Source organism: Eurosta solidaginis, chromosome 1 (genome assembly GCF_040869045.1).
Source record: "Eurosta solidaginis isolate ZX-2024a chromosome 1, ASM4086904v1, whole genome shotgun sequence".
Taxonomy (NCBI): domain Eukaryota; kingdom Metazoa; phylum Arthropoda; class Insecta; order Diptera; family Tephritidae; genus Eurosta; species Eurosta solidaginis.
Genome location: NC_090319.1, coordinates 246044729 through 246068565, shown reverse-complemented (window position 1 = coordinate 246068565; position 23837 = coordinate 246044729). Strand labels below are relative to the sequence as shown.

The window sequence follows — 23837 nt, the reverse complement described above, 5'->3', positions numbered from 1 at the left end:
CTTAAATCTTATTAGCGTTTATAACAAATGCGGCCATATGGCCGGTGTTCTGACGAGTACGATGGAAGGTGCTACGTGTTTCAAAAATAAATATTGGGACACGTAAATCAAAGCTGAACAAAATTGCTAGGTTACGCTTGCTACTATTGACAGGATAGCGCTTGAAAAAGTGTAACAGCTATGCGTCGCCACCCTGTAGATATCGTAGAGAGTATGTGGACACTTTTTTGGGCTGTATCGTGGAACTAAATCAGAACTTTCTCAATTAATATACTATCCAATTTTCTTTCAAATCTTAAAAACCACTTTCACTCGATCCCCAGTTTCCCTCAATACATTGATAATGTTTCAAGAACGATCTAAAATGGCCACTCATTTGACTATTCAGAATACTGGTCAGAAGACCAAGTAAATAATGCCATTTAGTAAAAAAATGTTTAATAGAATAAGCCTACTCGCGCTTGTATGAAAAAACTCCCGCTAGGTTGCGCAATGATCGACATATTCAAAACAATCTTATTTGTGGTCCGATTTGGGTAATATTTCGAACAAATATTACATGCAGTCCGGTAGAAGTGACATCAAAATACTTTGGAGTTGGAGGAGGGACAAGCATACGTGACGCTGAGTCGAGTAAAGTCTTTGGATGTATGTATGTATGTAAGTACATATGACTTTGTGCTAATAAGAATTTGACTCTACAAAAACAATGCAGGGGTAAATGAGCAAACTTTAAACGCTAATATCTTATGAACAAATTAACCAATTTAAATTTTTATAATTTTGTGCAAATATGCTCATGAAAAGCTTTCATTTGATATATATTTCATTTATTTACGTGTTGTAGTTTAGCCTAGCTAAGCGCCGTGTTTTAGAATAATACTAAAAGCTAGAAAATAATTAGGTAGGTCCTGGGTAATAGTCATCATACCCCTCATCAACCTAGGGCGTTGATAAGACAAATAAATAAAAGCGTGGGGGAGAACCTTTTCACTTGTGACAATTGCAACGTCATCGAACCGCCTGAGGGGTTGGTTGATGGTCAGCGTCCACAGCAGAGGTGATAACACCTCGCCCAGCGATGTGCCCCTGTTCACCGATTTCATGGCCTCATACAATCAGCATTGTGCAGTAATCTTCCTGCAATTTAACATGCAGCCGATCCATCTGGTTGTGGCTGGACGTACTTCAATGTAGTTAAGACCATCCATGATCGCCCATTTAGAGATATTGTTGAAAGCCCCGGCAATATCTAAGAAGTCTCCTAGGACATACTTATATTCCAAGGCTTTCTCTTTGTTTATTACCACGATATGCAATCCAGTGTCTACCGACTTGCCTTTGGTGTACGCATGTTGTGTTGTAGAGAGTAGTTTTTCATGCACGTTGGACTTTATGTACACATCTATCAACCTCTCATAGGTTTTGAGCAGAAATTGTGTTAAGCTAATGCGTCTTTAGTATTTGGGATCCATATGAGCCCGCCTTTGGAGGAAAGCTACACGAGCAGTTCTACACGAGAGCGGTACATGATTCAGCCTTATGCACCTATCGAATATTATTTAAAGCCATTCCAAGACCGCTCTGCTCAAAATTTGTAGCATGGCTGGGCATATACCATCTGGGCCCGACGATTTCAACTTCGAACTTGGCATTGGTCGCCAGCCCGACACTACCCGCTCCGTGATCGAAGTGCAAGTGCTGTCTGCTGGAATCTTATTAGAGAGCAAGCTCTGTTATACGCGGTCATAACCGTTTTTGTTAGGAAGTCGTGGGACTCCTCCACATTGTTTCTACATGCTTCTGGAATTTCATCCAGTTCGTGGACTAAGGGTTTCGGGTTTGTTTCGGGGGCATCGTCTAGCAAGAACCATCCTATCATGCCTTGATATTCACGTTCAGACCTCAATATTATAACAAGAATATTGCTGGATGTTGGCCCAACATATATAGGGACACTTCCCATGTTGGCTATTTGCAAAGTAGATTTTCGCCCCTCTCATTCATATCTCCTCCTCCCCACGCATTGTGGTGCGCATTTGCAGCCGCGACTATGACCAACCGCCCTTTGCGCACCGCACCAGATTTAATGCCTGCTTATTCCTCTGCTTGACAGCCACCACTGCGAGGTCCTGATTAGTGTAATTAGGCAGCATATATGAATGCAGCTGTTTCCTTACCATTACTATCGCCCTCAGCCTTTCTTTGAGCGTAGTAAGCCCAAAACCGCGCGTGCTGAGCTCACCTTTATTCCAGATGAGAGCCACGCCTCCTTCATCAGCGTCACGTCAACCGAACCCTACTCAAGAGTTGGGACTTCGGTCGACGCCACTTTACTGTGTTTGAAGTTTATCTTTAAAACTCGCAGCACCATTGGGCTCCATTGTCACCCTACCACACCATACTCCTGACGTCTACGTCCTCCTCTTGCCTTTTGGGTTTACGGGTTTCAAGGTCTTCTTCAGCCTTCTCCACTTCTTGAAAGTTAAGATTGTTATACTTGGGACTTTTTTCCCCCTGGCGTAAATGCTTTGCTGAGTGTTCTGTGCGACTCGCAACACCATTTGTATGTTCGTGCTCCTCTTACGCCTTCGTAGTGACGTCCGCGTCCTCCACCTTCCCCTTTTCTCTAAAGCTTTCGGAGTCCTTTTCGACTTCGCCCACTTCTAGCGTGTTAGGATTGTTATCTTTGGGACTTCTTTTCCTGAGTTGCATATACATACATATTTCGTATACCCCTAGCCATTTTGCCAAGCTGCGTGTTCAATATATCCTCCGCCTGCTTGTTAATTTGGAAGTTGTAGAACTTACCCTCCTCCGTAGGGCAAGATACAGTTAGTACCTTCCAATCCTGTATCGGTATATTCGGATTATGACTCTGCAGAAGTCGCAGCGTATCCTCCGACTTCATCACGCATGGTATCCATATTTCAACTTTTGGTACGGTGGGGATAGGTTTGGAAACACTTCCTCCAGCCACCGCCAGCTCTCGATGTTGTCGCACGCTATCAATTTCACACCATTCAACCATCTCCCCCCCGGTCCAACAGGCACGGCCCGCATAACACCCTGGATTAGGGAATTGGCAGTTCTTGTTCACCGATATCGCGCTGACCTCCAATGAGGCGAAACAGCGTAGATGCCAGTCCTAAACCGCCCAGCCTCATAGTCAGCCACTATGAAGTTTGGCTAAGACCTCACACCAACGACAAGGTGCCTACCATAGTGAAAGATCCTAATACAAAGTTCGAAGCTGAAAAGTTTTCTCAATAAGAACGTATTTCAGGGAGAGCTTTAATAAATTCTTATCTCAATACGCGGCTTAATAAGGTTGTAACTGACATATATGTAACATATACTTTGAAATGAGCAAAGAATCGATAATGCATACGCATACCTAATCGCAAACGCGAAACACAGGAATTATTTCCAAACAACCAATAAATATGAGAATCTTTTACTGAATTCGACGGAGAAGATATGAACTCAATCTAGTTTAATTGCTTTGCAAAACTCGTAAACAATTTAAAAAGGTGAACTATGCCACAGCAGAAACACAAATCCATATTGTAGCTAAAAAATTAAATTAAGTTGAATTTACATGTTTTTCGACAGAACATCTTTTTATTTCAGTTACAACCTTTTTAAATGGCTTCTTGAGATACGACTTCATTAATGGCTTTGCTGATATACGTTCTTGTTAACAAAACGTTTCAGTTCCGACCCTTCTTTTAGGAGACATTTTCCGATATAGTTATTGTAAGATATCACTATAAATTTATATAAATCAAATAACCGAAAACCAAAATTTTGGGGGTTTGCCCATTCTTGACAAGTTATGTAAATTATATGTAAGGCGCCACAAATTTTGAATCTTTTTTCCGCAAGAATATAACCATAAATACCACTTAGTTCGAGCGAAAATTATAAGATGCATTGATTTATTCTAAGTGCTCTGTAACGGAAGATCATTGTCAAACGATTTCGAAAATATTTAATTTTCCAACTTTCAATACCAATATATTATAAGTATAGGTCCTGTCTCTTAGTACAATTATGTACATACTTATGTATAATGAAATTAATAGATATTCGAGGAAATTCCACATTTGGCTTTGTTGAGAAATACATTTCCCTGTCTTGGGATTGATGCAGTGTGGTCCCAAAACTTCAACACAAAGTTGTTTTTCTATTGATATTAGATAAAACACAGCTGTGTTTTCGTTACATGGTTCGGGACCCGCCTACCCGCTCTTGGATCTTTTCCGGGTACTCATAGTTCTATTTTATGCTATTTTTTTAATTTGTTTTCTTGGTTATATTCTCGCTATCGTTCTTTAGAACCGTGAGTAAAAAAACCACTCAAAATCTTCGGAATTATAACAGGATGGTTCCCAGACTTATACGCCATGATAATTTGTTTATGATATTGTTAGACTAATGTGGTCTACACATGCCCTAATCTCCAATAAATCTTACTTACTTACCTAATTAGCGCTTAACCGTTTAAAAATTTAAAACAGACGGGGCCATATGCATATTACTGGTACAAAGATATTACATTTTAAGCCTAAATAATACCAACCATATGCAGTTGTATGAGTATGAAAGCGGGTGTGGGTTTCCAACGATTACTGTGAGGCTTTGAGTTTATAGTAACACGCATAGCAGTATTGAAAAAAATATCTGTCTAAGCTAAGTAGGAATGGCCTCTGAAAAAACAGCAATTTTCTAATTAAAAGAGAGTGATTTCACTCCCACTTCCAAAAAATTTCTATCCAGAAGAACTTCGATTTGCAATCTTAATGCCTGTGCGAAATGTCATTTATGCATGTATATTGTTTCCTAAGCTACAGAGATATAACTTTTTAAAATAAAAGACAAATTTTCCAGTAAAAAAGAGGACGGTCCTAGCCGACTTGAATTTCTGGATTTTTTTGGGAGTAAGTATACTCTACTCCATTTTCAGCTACTTAAAGCTTGCACAATTTTATGCAAAAAAGTCCGAATTTCAGATAAAATTTCGTATAATTGTGCGCAAACAATCTTCTTGTCTTAAAAGCCTTTCGTCAAAAAACGTCGCTAATATAGAAAAGAAGAAGTATATACTAATTTTTGATCTCCAGTGAACATGTGTATGGATGTAATAATCTTTATTCCACAATAATTCTCATGTTCGTCAACCCTCACATCGTGTGAATACGATTTCAGAGCTCCTCTGGAGTCACTCCATCGCAATTGGATGTTCGCAGCCCGAACCATAACATCCATGTGCAGTCACAAAAATTGTTACAAATGATTGCAAATAACAGATCTTTGCCGAACACTGTGTTAATACCTAATTCAACCAGCTAAAGCAAATGCGGTTATGGCTTGTTGCCCAACTCGCCGATTCATCAAAGGTACCGTCTATTTATCAGTAACCACGTCAGACCGACGGACGTCTAACTTTTGGCTATATGTACTATAAAGTGTTGTTGCGTCAAGGCTTATTTTGTGGCAACTGACATTCGAAATGGGCGCCGGTTTGTTTTCAGTCGATGGTCAGTTGATGCAACTATCCCACACCGTTTTTGTAAGGTTGGCATTTCGCTTTTTTTACATTGAAGAATTTGTACTGATTTCTTGATTGATGATGCATAGACTACCCATGCTGTAGATTTTTATGTGCATCCCTATATGATTATGTACATACATACACACGTAAGTATTTACGTGTGAGCCTACATGCACATGTAGATATACTTATGAGAATGTATGTTTGTCGACGTATAAAAATAAAACGCTAGCCCTCCAAATAAACATATGCGCCCAACCGTAGCAATTCCATTTTATTAATTTATCTTTACGAAAGGTTATATTTACATGCTACTATGCACTTACCTTGATTGTTACTGTTTTGACTTTTCCGGGACGTTTTCTTTTCCTTCATCCACGGGTACTCGGGCACCGAATCCAAGCCGTCTGTAGTCTGTGACACGCTCATACTAATACCAACCGGATATCCGCTGCCGCCGACAGATGTTCCCATCTTTGGACTCTCTGGGCTTATATGATTAAGAAATTCAGCCATGGACGGTTGGGAGTTAATAAAACCCGCTTCAGATGCTGCCATCCAATATGCGGTATCAGCGCCAATCGCACGCTTATCACAGTTTGTTGGTCCCATTTTATTTACATGCATAGCCGCCGGCGGAGGTAGCGGCGGCTGTGTTACAAGTTGAATTTGCGCCGGCGCTGTTACTGACACTGACACCACCGGTTCAATCGGCACTACCGTTTGCCCTGTGGGCACCTGCAGCGCAATTAACGGCGATTCAGATTTGATTTGTGCGCCCATTTGGGGGTCTATAGTGCTACACACTTCTTGCATTTTTTACACTTAAATAGAAGTTAAATGACCTCACCAGTTTTATAAGCCGCAATCACAATGATGCAACACTGCACTAAAATATCCACACTAATTTATAAATGATCACTTAACGTTTTATTTCCACACAATTTAGCCCTGTTGATATTGTAGCGCCTCACCTGAAAAAAGGCAGAAACAAAACAAAGTATGCAGTTAGGTATCTATGCTTATCGATATTCAATAATTTTGTGCAATATTAATGACTAATGATTTCTTGTCAAGACCTGGGGCAAAGCAAAATTTCATGTCTATAATTTGTCTATTGCTACTAGTTTTTATTAAAGCAAGTGTTAAGTTATTTAATGGTCATTAATAGTTTTAGTCAGTTTAAAGTTGTTAGAGAATAAATATGAACCCAATAGCTGCAGTCATAGGAGCTTTTCTGAAATAAATTATTGGGTGTTAGGGCTGGATTTATATTCTATTTCGCGCCCCACCCCTAGTTCCATCAGGAATTGGGGGGTGTTATCGATGTTGATGGTCCTTTGCCGGATGCAGATCCAGTACGTTCCGGTAACAAGCACCATTAAGGTACTAGCCCGACCATATGGGAAACGATTTAGTATGACCGCATGAAACATTCAAGGTCACAACGCCCTACCCACCCCCTATATCCATGAGGAACTTGGGGTCGCCATAGCCCCGGCTGTTAAACAGGATCCACTATATATATTCTAGTCCCCCTAGCCCGCTGGGGGGTGTCACTACGTGCAGTGGACTGCATGCCTTCGTATGATCGAACAAGAGCGGGCGGGAAGGAGGTCTTGATGTAAGGGCCTCATGTGCCCTAAATCGCTCCAGCGAGCAGATACCGACTGTGGACTAAGCATCACCAACCATCACGAGTCTGCCGCCAGGGACAATATTTCTATCTACCCACGAGAAGAAGGCAATTGTGCGACGGGGAACGACTTGTCAAGCCATTACTGTAATTTTAATCAGAGTAATAGCGCAACAATACCGATAAAAGAAAGGTTCTCACATTGTTATACTGGAAACATGATACAGATACTGTACAAAAGGTAGAGGCTGGAGCGGGGACCAAACAGAAAACAAAATATGAACACAAAGATTTGCACATAGCCTTAAACATTTTGCAGCTACGCGCTTAGATTTTGATTAGGACGTCTCCCAACTCAACGGCATTTCCAGCTATTATGGAATTTTTTTCATTTTTCATAATTTCCATATCGAAAAAGTGGGCGTGGTCATTGTCGGATTTCGGCCATTTTTTATAATAATACAAAGTGAGTTTAGATAAGTACGTGAACTGAGTTTAGTAAAGATATATCGATTTTTGCTCAAGTTATCGTGTTAACGACCGAGCGGAAGGACAGGTGGTCGGCTGTGTATAAAAACTGGGAGTGGATTCAACCGATTTCGCCCTTTTTCACAGAAAACAATTATCGTCCTAGAATATAAGCCCCTACCAAATTTCACAAGGATTGGTAAATTTTTGTTCGACTTAAGACAAGTTAAATGAAAAAGCGTGGAGCCACGCCCATTTTGAAATTTTTTTTTATTTTTGTAATTTGTTGCACCATATCATTACTGGCGTTGAATGTTGACATAATTTACTTATATACTGTAAAGATATTACATTTTTTGTTAAAATTTGACTTTAAAAAAACATTTTTTTAAGTGGGCGTGGTCGTTCTCCGATTTTGCTAATTTTTATTAAGCATACATATAGAAATAGGAGTAACATTCCTGCCATATTTCATCATGATATCTTCAGCGACAGCCAAATTACAGCTTGCAAAACTTTTAAATTACCTTCTTTTAAAAGTGGGCGGTACCCCGCCCATTCTCCAAAATTTTACTAATTTGCTGCGTCATAAGTTCAACTCACGTACCAGGCTTCATCGTCTTTGGTAATGAATTATCGCACTTTTTCGGTTTTCCGAAATTTTCGATATCGAAAAAGTGGGCGTGGTTATAGTCCGATATCGTTCATTTTAAATAGCGATCTGACATGAGTGCCCAGGACCCCAGCGCGTTAGAGGGTCAGAATATACCCGCGGTAGGTATGCCTGTCGTAAGAGACGACTAAAATACCAGATTCAAGGGGATGTGTAGCGCAACCCTTCAGGTTGCCAGCGCATTATCTAGCTTCTCCAAGCCCAATTGTCAACCTCACCTATCCTCGGCGAATCCTGTTTCACTAACAGGCGAGGCTCTGGCGACCCCAAGATCCTCATGGAACTTCGTGGTGGGGAGGAGGGGATGGCCTGAAGGTTTAATGTGGCCACATAAATCGTTCCCCAGATGGTCGGGCAAGCACCTTAATGGTGCTGTGGTACCGGGGCGTAACGGATCTGTATCCGGCAAAGGACCATCACAACGATAGCACTCCCCAAAGCCTTCGGGGAGCAACCTTATCGCTACAACAACAACAACATGAGTGCCCAGGAAACTAAATCACAAATTTCATCAAGATACCTCAAAATTTACTCAAGTTAACGTGTTAACGGACGGACGGATGAACGGACGGACGGACGGACATGGCTCAATCAAATTTTTTTTCGATACTGATGATTTTGATATATGGACGTCTATATCTATCTCGATTCATTTATACCTGTACAACCAACCGTTTTCCAATCAAAGTTAATATACCCTGTGAACTCTGCTCAACAGAGTATAATGACGATGACAAGAACTTTGCCTTAAAAAGCACTCCGCGATCTTTAATCTAAAATTATTCAAATAATGGTGAAATTATTTGCATCATCAGAATCTTTAACAGTGGTATACACTTTCAAATAATCGGCATAAATCAGCCCTGCAGGAAGTTGGAGTAGTTCTGAGCCAGCGCAGAACTATTATATAAAGAGACGGCACTAGGTCTAATTTTGTCCCCTCGCAGAGCTTTGAACAGGCACTTTTTACATTGTGATGCCCTACGAAATCGTAATTACCCACCCTTGAAAACCATCAGAACGCGTTCTTAACTAACATATATGTAGGTCAGATTTAATATCGGGTTTACATAGAATTCTTTCCGCGTTGCTGCAATTTGACGCTTTGCCAGTGCCATATGCTAAGAACAACTTAACATTCCTCCGCTTATATTCCACAAACTTTCTATAGCAAGATATACTTGCAGCCATGCAATGAGCTGTCAGGCGTACTCCAGTACGAGTATAACAACAATTGGTTCAAGTGCGGCTGCCGACTGGTCCGCTGTGCATTTTCATAGTTGCTCAATTTTTCAGATATCTTGATGAAATTTGCTGAGCGGGTATATTTCGGTGCCCGATTAATCATTTTTCAGATTAGACCACAATAGCATTTGTTCCCGTAAAGCCAATTTTGCATATAAGAGGATAAAGGGGTTTCCTCATTTTAACAGTTAGAAGGTTCCATTTTATCCATTACATGTATGGCTAGACTTGTTGTCTAAAAAATGCTCAAGATCGATTTGATAAGTATATAATAAACTATTTCCCATGCAACCGAGTGTTCATATAAGAGGGTTTTCCTCATTCTTCTTCATTTTTTAACAAATGCTTACATAGCGGGAATACTTTATTGTCTGAAAAAATCGTCAAGATCGGTCAAATATGTATATATAATATGTTCCATACTGCTTTTTGTTCAGATGTTATGAACTATTAAAATTTCATCATATTATGTACAGCACCGTTAATGGAAGGCATGACGCCTTCAGCACAGCCAGAGACAGTCCCGTCCTTAGTGGTTTTGTTTGAGAACTTGGATGGGTATAATGTATATGGAAACCCAAACTGTAAAAACAAGTCCGAAAGTTAAAATATGTATCGAAAGACTATCAGCCCAATTCTAAATATTCCCTCGGAATTTTGTTTTCACGGATTTTTTTATTCCCGCGGAAAAATTCCTCCAATTCTTTTCTCCTAGGGAGAACAATAATTGGGGAATAGGAATTTCGAATTTTCGAAGTCAGCTGTTTTGTCAATTGAAATTTCGTTGTGCATTTCTTATTTTGTTTAAAAAATTGAAAAGTTTAATTATTGTTGCAAATTTGTTTGAAATAAAGAAATAAAATATAAACAATGCACAGTATTGCATTACATATGGTATTCACTAAAATGAAAAATAAATTGGTGCCACAGAAACATCAACAGAAGAGCATAAGAAGAAGAAGTAAAGGTGTCTAAGTTCGGGTGTAACCGAACATATACTAAGCGTGAGCTTCAATTGAACATTTCATTTCATTTTCTACATACATAACACGTGGCACCTCCCGTTAAAAAAAAAAAAAAATTCTCCCCATTTCGTCTTACAATAAAACTTGATAAGTGAAATATCATTAATTCAAACATATTTTTTGCTAAGTTATAGCTTACTATACCTTTCATGAACATGGTCCGATGTTTGTAACGTGGAGAAATATTGAAGATAGACTCACCATTAAGTATACCGAATTGATCAGGGCGACGAACTGAGTTGATATAGCCATGTCGTCCGTCCGTCCGTCTGTCTGTTTGAACGCAAACTAGTCCCTCAAATTTTGAAATATCTCAATGAAATTTGGCACAAGAATGTATTTTGGTATTATCCGTATCTGGTAGGATCGGACCACTATAACATATATCTCCCATGCAACCAATCGTTCAGATAAGACGATTTTCGTCATACCTGCCGCAATTTAGAAAGAATAAACGAGAATTGGCGGCCACCGTGGTGTGATGGTAGCGTGCTCCGCCTACCACACTGTATGCCCTGGGTTCACACCCCGGTCCAAGCAACATCAAAATTTTAGAAATAAGGTTTTTCAATTAGAAGAAAATTTTTCTAAGCGGGGTCGCCCCTCGGCAGTGTTTGGCAAGTGCTCCGGGTGTATTTCTGCCATCAAAAGCTCTCTGTGAAAACTCATCTGCCTTGCAGATGCCGTTCGGGGTCGGCATAAAACATGTAGGTCCCGTGCAGCCAATTTGTAGGGAAAATCAAGAGAAGCACGACGCAAATTGGATGAGAAGCTCGGCCTTAGATCTCTTTGGAGGTTATCGCGCCTTACATTTATTTTATTTAAACGAGAAATTCGGTGATATATATTTTAATATAACATAGAAGATTTTCTGAAAAAATCACATTGTTCGGAGCTTTATATAGTATATATCCCATACAACTGATCGTTCAGATAGAACGATTTTTGGCAATTTCTCCCTTAATTTCCAATATAAAAACGTTAACCTGGGTGATATTTATTCTAATATATCATAGAAGATTTCCTAAAAAAATCACTTTGATCGGAGCTTTATGTATATATTATATACCTATCCCATACAACCGATCGTTCAGATAGAACGATTTTTGGCCATTTCTCTCTTAGTTTCCTATATAAAAACGTGAAACTTGGCGATATATATTCTAATATATCAGAAAAGATTTCCTGCAGAAATCATTTCGATCGGAGCTATATATAATATATATCCCATACAACCGGTCGTTCAGATAAGGGGGTTTTTTTGCCATTTTTTACATTTATCTTAAAATCGTTTAGGTATGTACATCTATTCACTATATATTTCTTATCTTATACAGCGCATTATTTGGAGATTACGAATGGGATAAGATTATTGTTTAGCTCCATTCATGAAAGGACAGTTCCATTCTTACTTGCTATTCTAGTCTGTGGCCCTTTTAAACTTGTTTTATATATAAGTTGCCGTGGTCTTTAACCGATCCCACCATTTTTACTAGAAATATTTTCTGCTATAAGGAAAATATGTGTACACATTTTCATTACGATATGTTAATTTTTCTTCGAGTTATGGCTCCCGAAAAATAGAAAATTGCTTAGTCATAAAAGGGGCGATGCCACTCCCATTTTCAAAAATTTTAGTGTTTTCCAATTTAATATTATAATTCAATTTAGAAAGTAAAATTCTATTGATACAAGGTTCTTTTTCGCTAAGATATATGTAGCTTATTATTTTCGTCCACGGCCTTTTAACAATTTTTTATATAAAAGTGGGCGTGGTCCTTTCCCTATTTCGTTATTTTTTCTTCAAAGCATTCCTTATAATAAAGGCAACCTCTCTGCCGAATTTTGTTAATTAATTACTAATCTTTGTAAAATTGATTTTATCACATGTGGGCGGTGTCACGCCCATTTTAAAATTTTTTTTAGATTTTTATCAAGAGTCTCAATATCAGTCCCAACGTCAAATTTTAACATTCTAGGTATATTATTTACTAAATAATCAGGTCTTTTGAGTTTTCCAAAATGTTATATATATAAAAAGTGGGCGTGGTTATCATCCGATTTCGCTCATTTTCAATACCAATCTATTCTGGGTCCATATAAGCGTACCAAATTTGGTGAAGATATCTCAATATTTACTCAAATTATCGTGTTAAGGGATGGACGGGCGGACGGACATGGCTCAATGCAATTTTTTCGATACTGATGATTTTGATATATGGAAGTCTATATCTATCTCGATTCCTTTATACCTGTACAACCAACCGTTATCCAATAAAGTTAATATACTCTGTGTGCAAAGCACGCTGAATATAAAAAGACGGCGGGGTAACACAAATCCGCCGGAGTTGCCTGCTTCCATTCAGCAAAGCAATTTTCTGGCGGCCAAGTTGAGTTGAATTCTCTTTACATGGCAAAATTTATTTAAGCCTTCTTAAAAAATCCTTGCGCAATTTCTGGATGGCTTCATCAAATATACCAAGAGCTCTTCCGTTGCTTATGATATACTTTTCGACTTAAAATAAAGAATATAGTGGTAGAATGTAGAACCAATTTCCTGTAACTATTTTGATGCATTCCCTTTAATTTAGCAAGTGAAAATACTCCTAAGAAATGGCAGAGAAATCTGCCTATCACTCACATTCATAATACCGACTTTTCTCCCATATCCGGTTTCCACTTTTTCGAACATTGTTCAGAATACGAGGAATGGGAGAAGGGAAAAAACTCGCACGGAATTTTTGTTTGGAATTGGGCTGTATAAATAACTGAAAGGAAATTAAAAATTTTAGTTCTACCAAAAGATATTTTCAAAAACAGTTTAAAGTTTTCAGGCTTACTTACTTACTTAATTGGCGCTTAACCGTCTAAACGGTTATGGCCGTCCAACAAGGCGCGCCAGTCGCTCCTTCACTCCGCCAACCGGCGCCAATTGGTCACACCAAGGGAGTTTAAATCGTTTTCCACCTGGTCCTTCCAACGGAGTGGGGGCCGCCCTCTACCTCTGCTTCCATAGGCGGGTTCCGATAGAAACACTTTCTTGGCCGGAGCATCATCTTTCATTCGCATAACATGGCCTAGCCAGCGCAGCCGCTGCGTTTTAATTCGCTGGACTATGTTGATGTCTGCGTATAGCTCGTACAGCTCATCATTAAATCTTCTTCGGTACTCGCCATCGCCAACGCGTAGAAGTCCATAAATCGTTCGAAGGACTTTTCTCTCGAACACTCCCAAAGCCGCTTCATCTGCTGTTGTCATGGTCCATGCTTCTGCCCCATATAGCAGGACGGGTACGATAAGTGACTTGTAGAGTATGATTTTCGTTCGCCGAGAGAGGACTTTACTTTTCAATTGCCTACCTAGTCCAAAGTAGCATTTATTGGCAAGATTGATTCTTCGCTGGATTTCAGTGCTGATGTTGTTGCGAGTGTTGATGCTGGTTCCCAAATAAACGAAGTCTTTTACTATTTCAAAATTATGGCTGCCAACAGTAGCGTGGTTGCCAAGGCGCGTATGCGCTGACTCTTTTCTGGATGACAGCAGGTACTTCATTTTGTCCTCATTCCCCATCAAACCCATCTTTACCGCTTCTTTTTCCAGTTTGGAGTAATCAGAACTAACAGCGCGGGTGTTTAGGCCGATGATATCAATGTCATCAGCATATGCGAGTAATTGCACGCTTTTATATTATATTGTTCCAGTGCGATTAAGTTCTGCAGCTAGTATAATTTCCTCCACCCTGTCACCCTGTCTGAAACCTCGTTTAGTTTCGAACGGCTCGGAGAGGTCCTTCCCGATTCTGACTGAGCTGATGGTGTTGCTCAACGTCATTTTGCACAGCCGTATAAGTTTTGCGGGGAAACCAAATTCAGACAAAGCGGCATATAGGCAGCTCCCTTTCGTTTCAGGCAGTCGCTATATTATTCATAAGGAACGTATCGGATCTATATCTGGCAAAGGAGTTCCTGGGAGTGCCTTTATCGTTACAAAAAACCACAACAAAATTTCAAATTTGTACGACAGGAAACTCAATGAGGACTTCACTGTCATTTTGAATGTTATAGTTTTTTATTCTTTAAAATCTCTAGGTATAATAATAATAATAAATAAGTAAAATATACCTCCGAGGAGACTAAGGTCGAGCTTCTTTTCCAATAGTATGAGCTGCATTTTTATTTTTCCTGAAAATTGTCTCAGCTACACGTTACCTGCCGACTGGGAACAACATCTGTTGTGGCGGATAGATCAGCTGACACGCTTTTCATAGTAGAAATACACTCAAAAGTCATTCCAAACCACTGCTAAGGATGACACCATTTAAGAAAAAATGTCTGAAGTATTTTGATGTAAGAAGTCCCGCACTTCAGTCGTAGACATTTGATTAGTATCGCCAGCACGCAACCTTTACACACAAAGACAGATATAAAAAGGATCTAATCCATAGCTTAAACCTTCAGTTCTTTTTACGACGAAAAATTTATGGACTAAAGAGCCTATAAATAGCACTGAAAGAATTACAAACCCATAGAATAGATCATTCACAGAATTTTTATTAAAAGCAGATAGTGCGCCGGAATTTCTATATAAAAAGGACGTGCGGCACTCGGGGACTGCCGCTGTAAAGCTATTGCATATTATCAACTTATGAAATTATAATATTTATGCAACATTTTGTTTTCTTTGATATTAATTCAAGTTTTGTCTTTGATATTAATTCAAGTTAACCTTTTTAAGCGTGGTGACCGATAAGAAAATAAATTTTTTACTTTTATTGAATAAATGAGAAGTTAATATTTAACATTCACTATAACTTTAACTTTAACTTTAAATTTAACTTTAACTTTAACTTTCATTTTAACTTTAACTTTATTTTTAACTTTAACTTTAACTTTAACTTTAACCTTAACTTTAACTTTAACTTTGACTTTAACTTTAACTTTCATTTTAACTTTAACTTTATTTTTAACTTTAACTTTAACTTTCGCTTTAACTTTAACATTCACTTTAACTTTAACTTTAATTTTAACTTTAACTTTAACTTTAACTTTGACTTTAACTTTAACTTTAACGTTAACTTTAACCTGAACTTTAACTTTAACTTTGACTTTAACTTTAACTTTCATTTTAACTTTAACTTTATTTTTAACTTTAACTTTAACTTTCGCTTTAATTTTAACATTCACTTTAACTTTAACTTTAACTTTAATTTTAGCTTTAACTTTATTATGTGCTGCTACAATCACAAAAATTTTATAGGCTGTCTTGTTTTGATTTCCAATTCAAAACACATTGCGAGCATGTTCTATTAGCAATATACATCGGTGTATTACATATATGATCAGTAATGAAAAATATCGTCTTCGGTATAATATATAATCAGTTTTTTCTTTAATTTGGTATATATGTTGAATATTAGGAACGGTACATGATTTTAATCTTAATGTCTCTCAAATCAGTATTCCTGGATGACGCCCTACATAGTTGTATTTCCCTTAACTATAGCTGAAGCACTGAAATAATTTAGGAAAAAAACTGTCAAGAATGTAAGAGTTGATTTGACAAACTAATTGTGTGTGCATGCATTGTTCCCAAAAATATAAATTTGAGACTTGTTTGGTGTTTGCATTGTTTGCGCCGGACAGGGATCAAGGGAGAAGTATGCATACATAGCAGTGAAAGAAAGTGCAGCGGCTCGAGACTATACGGCCTTTTATGCCAAACGTCGTGGAGCACATGCAAATAGGCGTTTGCCATCATTTCAAGGCATGAATACCCCTGTGACTGCCATTGGGCATGGCGCCAATAATTTATTTCAGCTCAATGGGCCCACCGCAATCCAAATAGTCAAGATCCAATTCTAATGACGCGGGCGTCAGCAAGAAGCCAATTGAGAAGACATACTCAACAATCGATCGGACATTGATCATCGCCCTCTTTTCCAATATGTGGTTCTTTTAATGGTTCATTCATGCTCATTTTTTTGCACATCACAAATTTAAGAACTATAAAATGAAAAATATATATGTATGTAAATGTTTTTGTTTTTAAAGTTTCACATTTGAAATTAGGTTGAAAAGTATGCTCATAAAAATTCAAAATTTTTTATTTGCACTGCTTTGCCGACAATTTACAGTGATTTACACAGGTTTTTTTAAACGGTTTATTTAGGTTGACTTGACAGGCTGGAAGGACAGGCAGCACTTTTTTGTAATTGAAATTTAAGTAACTTCCCGATAAGCTCCAAGTTTGAAACCTGGAATATAGTTCACAAACCGATGACAATGCAATAATAACAAAAAATCGACGTCAGGTGGCGCGAGGATCGAGATATTCACAAAACTCGTACTTGTGGTCCGATTTGGCTCATATTTGGAATACATAATATATACAAGAATAGAAAGCGATCTATGAAAAAAATCACCGCTAGGTGGCGCAAAGATCGAGATATTCAAAGAAAATCGTGTTTGTGGTTCGATTTGGCTCATAATTGGAACACATAATACACACAAGGATAAAAAGCGACCTATGAAAAAAAATCGCCGCTAGGTGGCGCAAAGATCGAGATATTCAAAAAAAATCGTATTTGTGTCCGATTTGGTCCATATCTGGAACAAATATTACATACAGTACGGTAGAAGTGACATCAAAATATTTTGGAGTGGGAGGAGGGACAAGCATACGTGGCGCAGAGTCGAGTAAAGTCTTTTGAAGGATTATGTATTGAGGACATATATCGTTTTATTTTCTGGCCAAAGTGTTACGATTTTTGTTGTTCAAGAGTTGCTGTTCTATTCTAAAAAAACAGGCAACGCCTTTACGGGGTATTTCCTACTCGCAACGCAAAAGCGTTACACTTTTGCCCTGTATAAAATGGCGGTGTGGCAGTGCAACTGTGTGAAACTCTCAATTCGATTTTAAGTTCCACATATACTCTGTTAATATGAGTGAATATGGTGAGTTGAAATGTTCTTTGTATGCACTATAAATGTTGAACATTTTCTGGGGTAGGAGTAACTCTATTAAGGCTTTACCATTTACTTAGGCAACAATTTATTACAGAAAAGAAAACGCTTTAGAAAAACTGTCAGGAAAGAGTCCTTGTAATAATGAGTCACTAAATGAACTTAATAGAATGCGAAATAATAGGCAATTAAATAAAGACTAAAAACTTGAAAATAAAATAATAAAAAAAAATTTAAGTTAACCGGTTTTATTGAAAACAATACTTACATGAAGGAATAATAATACTAAAAGTTAGAAAATAATTAGGTAGGTCCTACGTACTAGTCATCATACTCCTCATCAATCTAGGGCGTTGATCAGACAATTAAATAAAAGCGTTGGACGCGTCAAATTCCTATTGATAGTCATACCTAAGACCAACTGAACCTTAATCAGGTTATGCTACGCCTCACATTTTTAGAAATTCCACGCGCCCAATGCTTTTATTTAATTGTCTGATCAACGCCCTAGATTGATGAGGATTGTGATGATTAGTACGTAGGATCTACGCATAGCGGATCCAGGAGGGCGGAGGGGGGGCGGCACGTGGCACGTGCCCTCCCCCAGACGGAATTTTTTTTGTACTCATGAGATTCCATAACAGTACATAGTTCGTAGAATTATACGAAAAATCTAAATTATGAAAATTACGCAACTTTCAAGTTAAAATTAAGCAAATATTTGGGATTATGTAACTGATTACCTAATCTTGCTAACGTGCGCTCAAAATATGTATGTATATAGCTTTAATTCGCAAAAATTTTCCAGCATAGTTATTATTACAATTTCAAATTCAAATTTTCGTTAAACGCTATCGAAAATTTCATGGAATTGCTTGCAACTTATTTGTTTGAAAGCGCGCCGCATAGTCTACATTAGAGCCGGCCACACAAATACTAAAACAATTGCATAAGTGTGTGTAAAAATTGAGTGACAACTCCCCACAGTGTGCTAAAAGAAAATGTGGACCAGAGCCGGCCACACAAACAGTAAAACAATTGCATAAGTGTGTGTAAATATTGAGTGACAACTCCCCACAGTGTGCTAAAAGAAAATGTGGATTGTAAAGTTCGAAATTAATACAGGCCAAGCTAATAAAAGCGTGTTAAAGAGGACTCTGGTTATTTGATTTCAAGCTAATCCTAACAATATTTACTTATATCAAAGAGTGTAGATTAATAAGAGGGAGCATTGTAGAGTCGTTCATTCTCCACAAAGTGGAACGGCTACACCAGGAATACACCATACGTTTTGCCCCTGTTTCGTTTTCATCATCGGGATTAAAAAGTCTTGAGCCTGGGTATTCGCGCAATTTTAGTGATGCAAATTGCATGGCGCCAGCGCCAATGCGGTGCCAGCTCAATGGTAGCTCATTGACGCAATGACTCCAAGCGAATTTTTGGCGCTACTTAGTAGTGAGTGCGTAGTACATTTCACTTGCGCTTTTGAGTGAAACGATTTTTGTGTGTCAGGCACGAGTTTGGTGTTATTGGCGCTACTGGCAATGATGACACTGAGCTGATGACGGTAGCGCTGGTGGTTCAGCTTTTGAATCAGAGAAAGTACTGATGACCCGTGTAAATTATTATGGCTTTGGCTATTATTGGCTGTAACTTTGAACTAAATAAATGTTGCGGACATAACAAGCAGTCATTTTTGAGTTTTATATTTTAGATTTAATGCACAATTAATATGGGTGTGTTTGAGCAGCCAAATAATAACAGAGTATTGCTAAAGTGCTGCTGAGTTGATGGAATGTAGCTAATTACCTAGTGATGATCAATAGATTGTCAATATTTCGTTCAAAGAACGTGCGAAATTGCCACATCTGCTCAAATTTTCCATTGTTGATCTAACTTAAGCTGTTATGCCAAATTTTTCGGCCAGCTTATTTCAAATAGGTAATTTTTCCAAAAGCAAAATAAATGACAGCAAAGATTACAGAGTTAAACAGCCTTATAAAATCAGCTATGTTGAGGCGGACAGCATAGCAAAAAGTATGGTGAATTCCTGGTGCAGCCGTCCCACAATTTCCACAAAGCTTTAGAACTCTACAATGTACCATCTTATATTTAGAGAGTCTTTGCTTATATTCATATAACTAAGAACGCGGAGGTCGAGCTAGCCAGATAAAACTTTTTTATAAAAGAAAGTATGGTGCTTCTTCAAAGCAAAATTTACTTAAACAAATCACTTTTTCATTAAGAAAGAACTATAAAACAAAGTAAATTTAAAGATAGAAATATATATTTTCAAAACAAAGTTATTCAATAAAAAAAAATGTATAAAAATAAATAAAACTAAGTAGAGCGTATAAAAAGTTACTTATATTAAATTGTCAATATTAATATGTATGTTCAAAGGAACTTAATAATACTAAATAAAACGTATTAAAAGTCACTTTAACCTTGCAGCATATTGTTTTTATTATGTGCCCAAAAAGTAGCATGGACTTTTCCTTTTGCATTCACTGTTGATTTTAGTGAGTGATAAGCGAAAGCAAACGAAGGTGATCGCACATCGTTAGTGCCTGTGTGAAAATACAAACTAAAATTGCACAACGTGCAACTTTTGGCCGGCTCTGGTCACATAGTTTCTATTTACCGCTATGCTCAATAGCTTTGCGCACTGGTAGTGCGTTATTTATTTTATTATTGAGTAAAAAAAGTGAAAAGTGCTGGTGGCGGTTTATGCAAAATATGTATTCTCTTTGGACGGCGTGAAGCGGTTACAAATGATGTGAAATTGGGAAAATTCACTCAAAAATATAAGAAAACAATCCAATCGTTTACGCAACATGAAAGCGCGAACTACCATAAAGCGAACGTGGTAGCTTCAAAAACTTTCTTTATGGTAATGGAGGGAAAAGCTATGGATGTTGTTGAACAAATCAAATCCCAAGAAATGGAAACGGTCGAAAGTAATCGGAAAAAAATGATACCAATCATAAAAACCGTAATATTTTGTGTAAGGCTAAACATACCTTTAAGAGGTCACAGAGATGACGGTCCTCTAAGCTCTAACGAGCACGGAGATGGAAACTTAAGAGAGTTGCTGAAATTTCGAATCGATGCTAGAGATGAAATACTGCAGGAACATGTAAACAAACGAAACGCCTCCTTTATCAGCAAGAACACTCAAAATGACTTAATTGAATGCTGTGGGGAAGTGATCACGAACAAAATAGTGGCCAAAATTAAAAAGGCAAAATATTTTACCATTATTTCTGATGAGACCACAGATGTTTCTATTCACGAGCAAATAGCCATTTGCATTCGATATTTCGATGTAGATACAAACGAAATTCAAGAAGACTTTCTAATGTTTGTCGAAGCTGTTGAAACTACTGGAGAAAACATTGCTCACCATATTTTAAAGGCTTTGGAAAAACTTAACCTGGACATAACATTGTGCCGCGGACAAGCATATGATGGAGGAGCTAACATGAGCGGTAAAATAAAAGGTGTCCAGGCACGTATATGCAACATTCAACCTTTAGCCTTTTTTACCCACTGCGCAAGCCACCGACTCAACTTAGCTATTAGTACAGCACGCACTGTATCGGGCATAAGAAATGCGGTAGGGGTTATCTCTAGTGCAGAAATTTTTTTTTCGAGAATCAGCTCAACGAATACATATCGTCAGAGAAGAAACGAAATCTCATTTGCCGAACGAAAAACAGAATATGTTAAAAAAAAGTGTGTGAGACTAGATGGGTTGAAAGACATGAAGCTGTTTTGACATTTTTGGACCTATTGCCATGTCTTTCTGCAATATTGCAAAAAATGTCGGATGAAGGACACGTCAAAACTGCTACCTCCATTTTCGTTGCTCCAGTCTATAACCTCATCGGAATTACTGATGAGCTTGGTAATCCTCTCTGATATTTTGGGAATCACGCTGCCCTTATCCCGATCATTATAACAGAAAGAAATTTATATACTTTCTGCAATTCAGCTTGTCAATATGACTACAGCGAGTTTGTAGAGGCAACGTGAAACTATCACAGTCACATTTAAAAAAATTTTCAATCAGACTGAGGGCATCGCCAATGAAATTGGTACAGCAATCGCAGTCCGCAGAATCACAAGCCGTCAAGGAAATCGGCCAAACATTCAGACTGGGTCAGTTGAAGATTATTACCGACTTTAAGTATACATCCCGTTTCTAGGTTCCCTAGTGCGCCATTGCAAGGAATAGGAAATTTACAATAGTTGTTGTCTTCAGCGACGAAGATGCAGTTCGTGTATTACAAGTCGGGGAAGTGTATAAGGAAGACCTTTCTTGTTTTATAGCTTTAAAGGGCGAATTAAAGTTGGCAGCAGATGAGAAAAGATATTTCACTATCTCCAGTAGAGATTCAGCAATGCTGCCAAATATAAGAACACTTTGCCAATTACTGTGCACGTTTCCAGTGACTACTAGCACTGCCGAGCGCTCCTTCTCCACATTACGGCGATTGAAATCATATCTTCGTAACAGGATGACAGAAGATCGTTTGAATGGATTGGCTTTAATGCACATTCATGGCGATATTGCGGGAAAATGGACCCTAATGAGGTGCTGAACATCTTCAGTAGGAAACACAAGAGAAAACTGTCTTTATTCAAAATTTAGTATTTTTAGTATTTACATTTTCTTAAACGTTCCTATAAACTATGACAGGCACTAATAAATTTGAAGTATGTCACTTCTTGTATTTCTATAAGTTTTTGTTGATTTTTTTTGGCCGTTACTTCATCTATGTATTCTTTTCAATAAAACCGTTTAACTAAAAAATTTGTTTATATTATTTTATCTCTATTTAGGTAGCAATTTAGATTAACTCGCACCCAGCCTAAATTGTTTATTTAAATAAGGCGGGAGACTCGTCTGTCAAAATACTTCTCGGAAACCCTTCGTAGGGCCGTTTTCCCATTTGCGCCTTAACATTTATCTGCCCCATTTGCACACATTTTTTTCATAATTTTTTATCAGACATATAAAGAATTCACAGTCCGACAACTTTTAAATCATATCCATAAAATAAGTCCCTTTCGAAGGGTTGTTTTATTTGGTTTAAACTCATTTTATGGGTTTGGGACGGGTTCCCGAAATGATTTGTCAGGCATTTTTCTTAAGATAATATATGAATAGAAATGATTTTGGCTAAAATTCATAACTTATTTAATAATTTGGGAAAAATTTAAACAACGTGACATCAGGGCGGACAAGGCGACAGCTGTTTCGATTATACCTCGGGCAATCCCCGATTATCAAATCATATAAAATTCATTACTATTTTGCTGAAAGCCACAAACGTTAATCGTTAACCGATATCAAAATTAAAATTTTCTGGAACAGCAATGAGAATAGTTTCTAACCTATATTCACCATCTTGATAGCTTTATACCATAAGGACACTGGGTTAAAGGTTTTCTGCAAGGTAAAAGCAAGCAGTACACTGTTTTACTATTGCTGCTCGACTCACGCCCTCACCAAATTGTACGCTCTTTTTCTTTCTTTTAAAAGACGAGTAAGAACACAGTTAGTTGTTGTTTCAATAGGGCCAACATATATAAATACACACACATACGGACACGTATCGAATCCGAAACCGGTTCGCTTGTACCGACAATGGTGGATGGTATTTTGTTAAGCGTGGCTATTATATTTGTTTTGCCTTTGCTGGTGCTATTGTAGTTCTTGTAGCTGGTGTTATTTGTATAGTTTTTGGAGAGTTTCACTCTTCCACGCGCATTCAAGCATACATATGTACGTTTACCCAATAAACACAAAACCGAAGGTGATATCGCCTTGCAATCGAGGCACTTTCGCAAATAAAGGTTTTCACCACTTTGAAAGTCAGGAGATATTCATAGAAAACAATTTTCCATTGAGACATCGTTCCCTTATTCCCAAGTTGTCTTATAACGAGAAATATTTCCAGTAAAAGTGGGCGAGATTGATAAAGGATCATGCCACCTCAAGCCGTTGAAATGCAGGAGTTTGTTAAGCGTCCAGTTCTAAAGCTGCTCATCACGCTTTGAGGTTAGATTAAAAACTACCCACATATCTATGTATGTATACACAATTTTTTGAAGGAGTTATTGTAGGGAAAAAATTATCAGCAAAGATGGAGATACAAATTTCTAATTATTAATAGAAATAATAGTAGGAGATAAGCCAAATGGAGATAATGCTAAGACTCCGGCTTTCTCGGAGGTGCTAAAGGGAGTTAACGCTAAGACT

At 37.9% G+C, this 23837-nt stretch overlaps 1 protein-coding gene across 2 annotated transcripts in view; it reads right to left on the bottom strand.

Annotated features, from left to right (window-relative positions):
* The window catches only part of pb (proboscipedia), a 548713-nt gene that overhangs the window by 498806 nt on the left and 26070 nt on the right, over nt 1-23837 (bottom strand). For both annotated transcript variants that reach the window (XM_067760267.1, XM_067760268.1), the window contains exon 2: nt 5884-6531. In XM_067760267.1, coding sequence (XP_067616368.1) covers nt 5884-6373 — 490 coding nt within the window. In that variant the 5' untranslated portion in view covers nt 6374-6531. The remainder of the gene's footprint in view (nt 1-5883; nt 6532-23837) is intronic.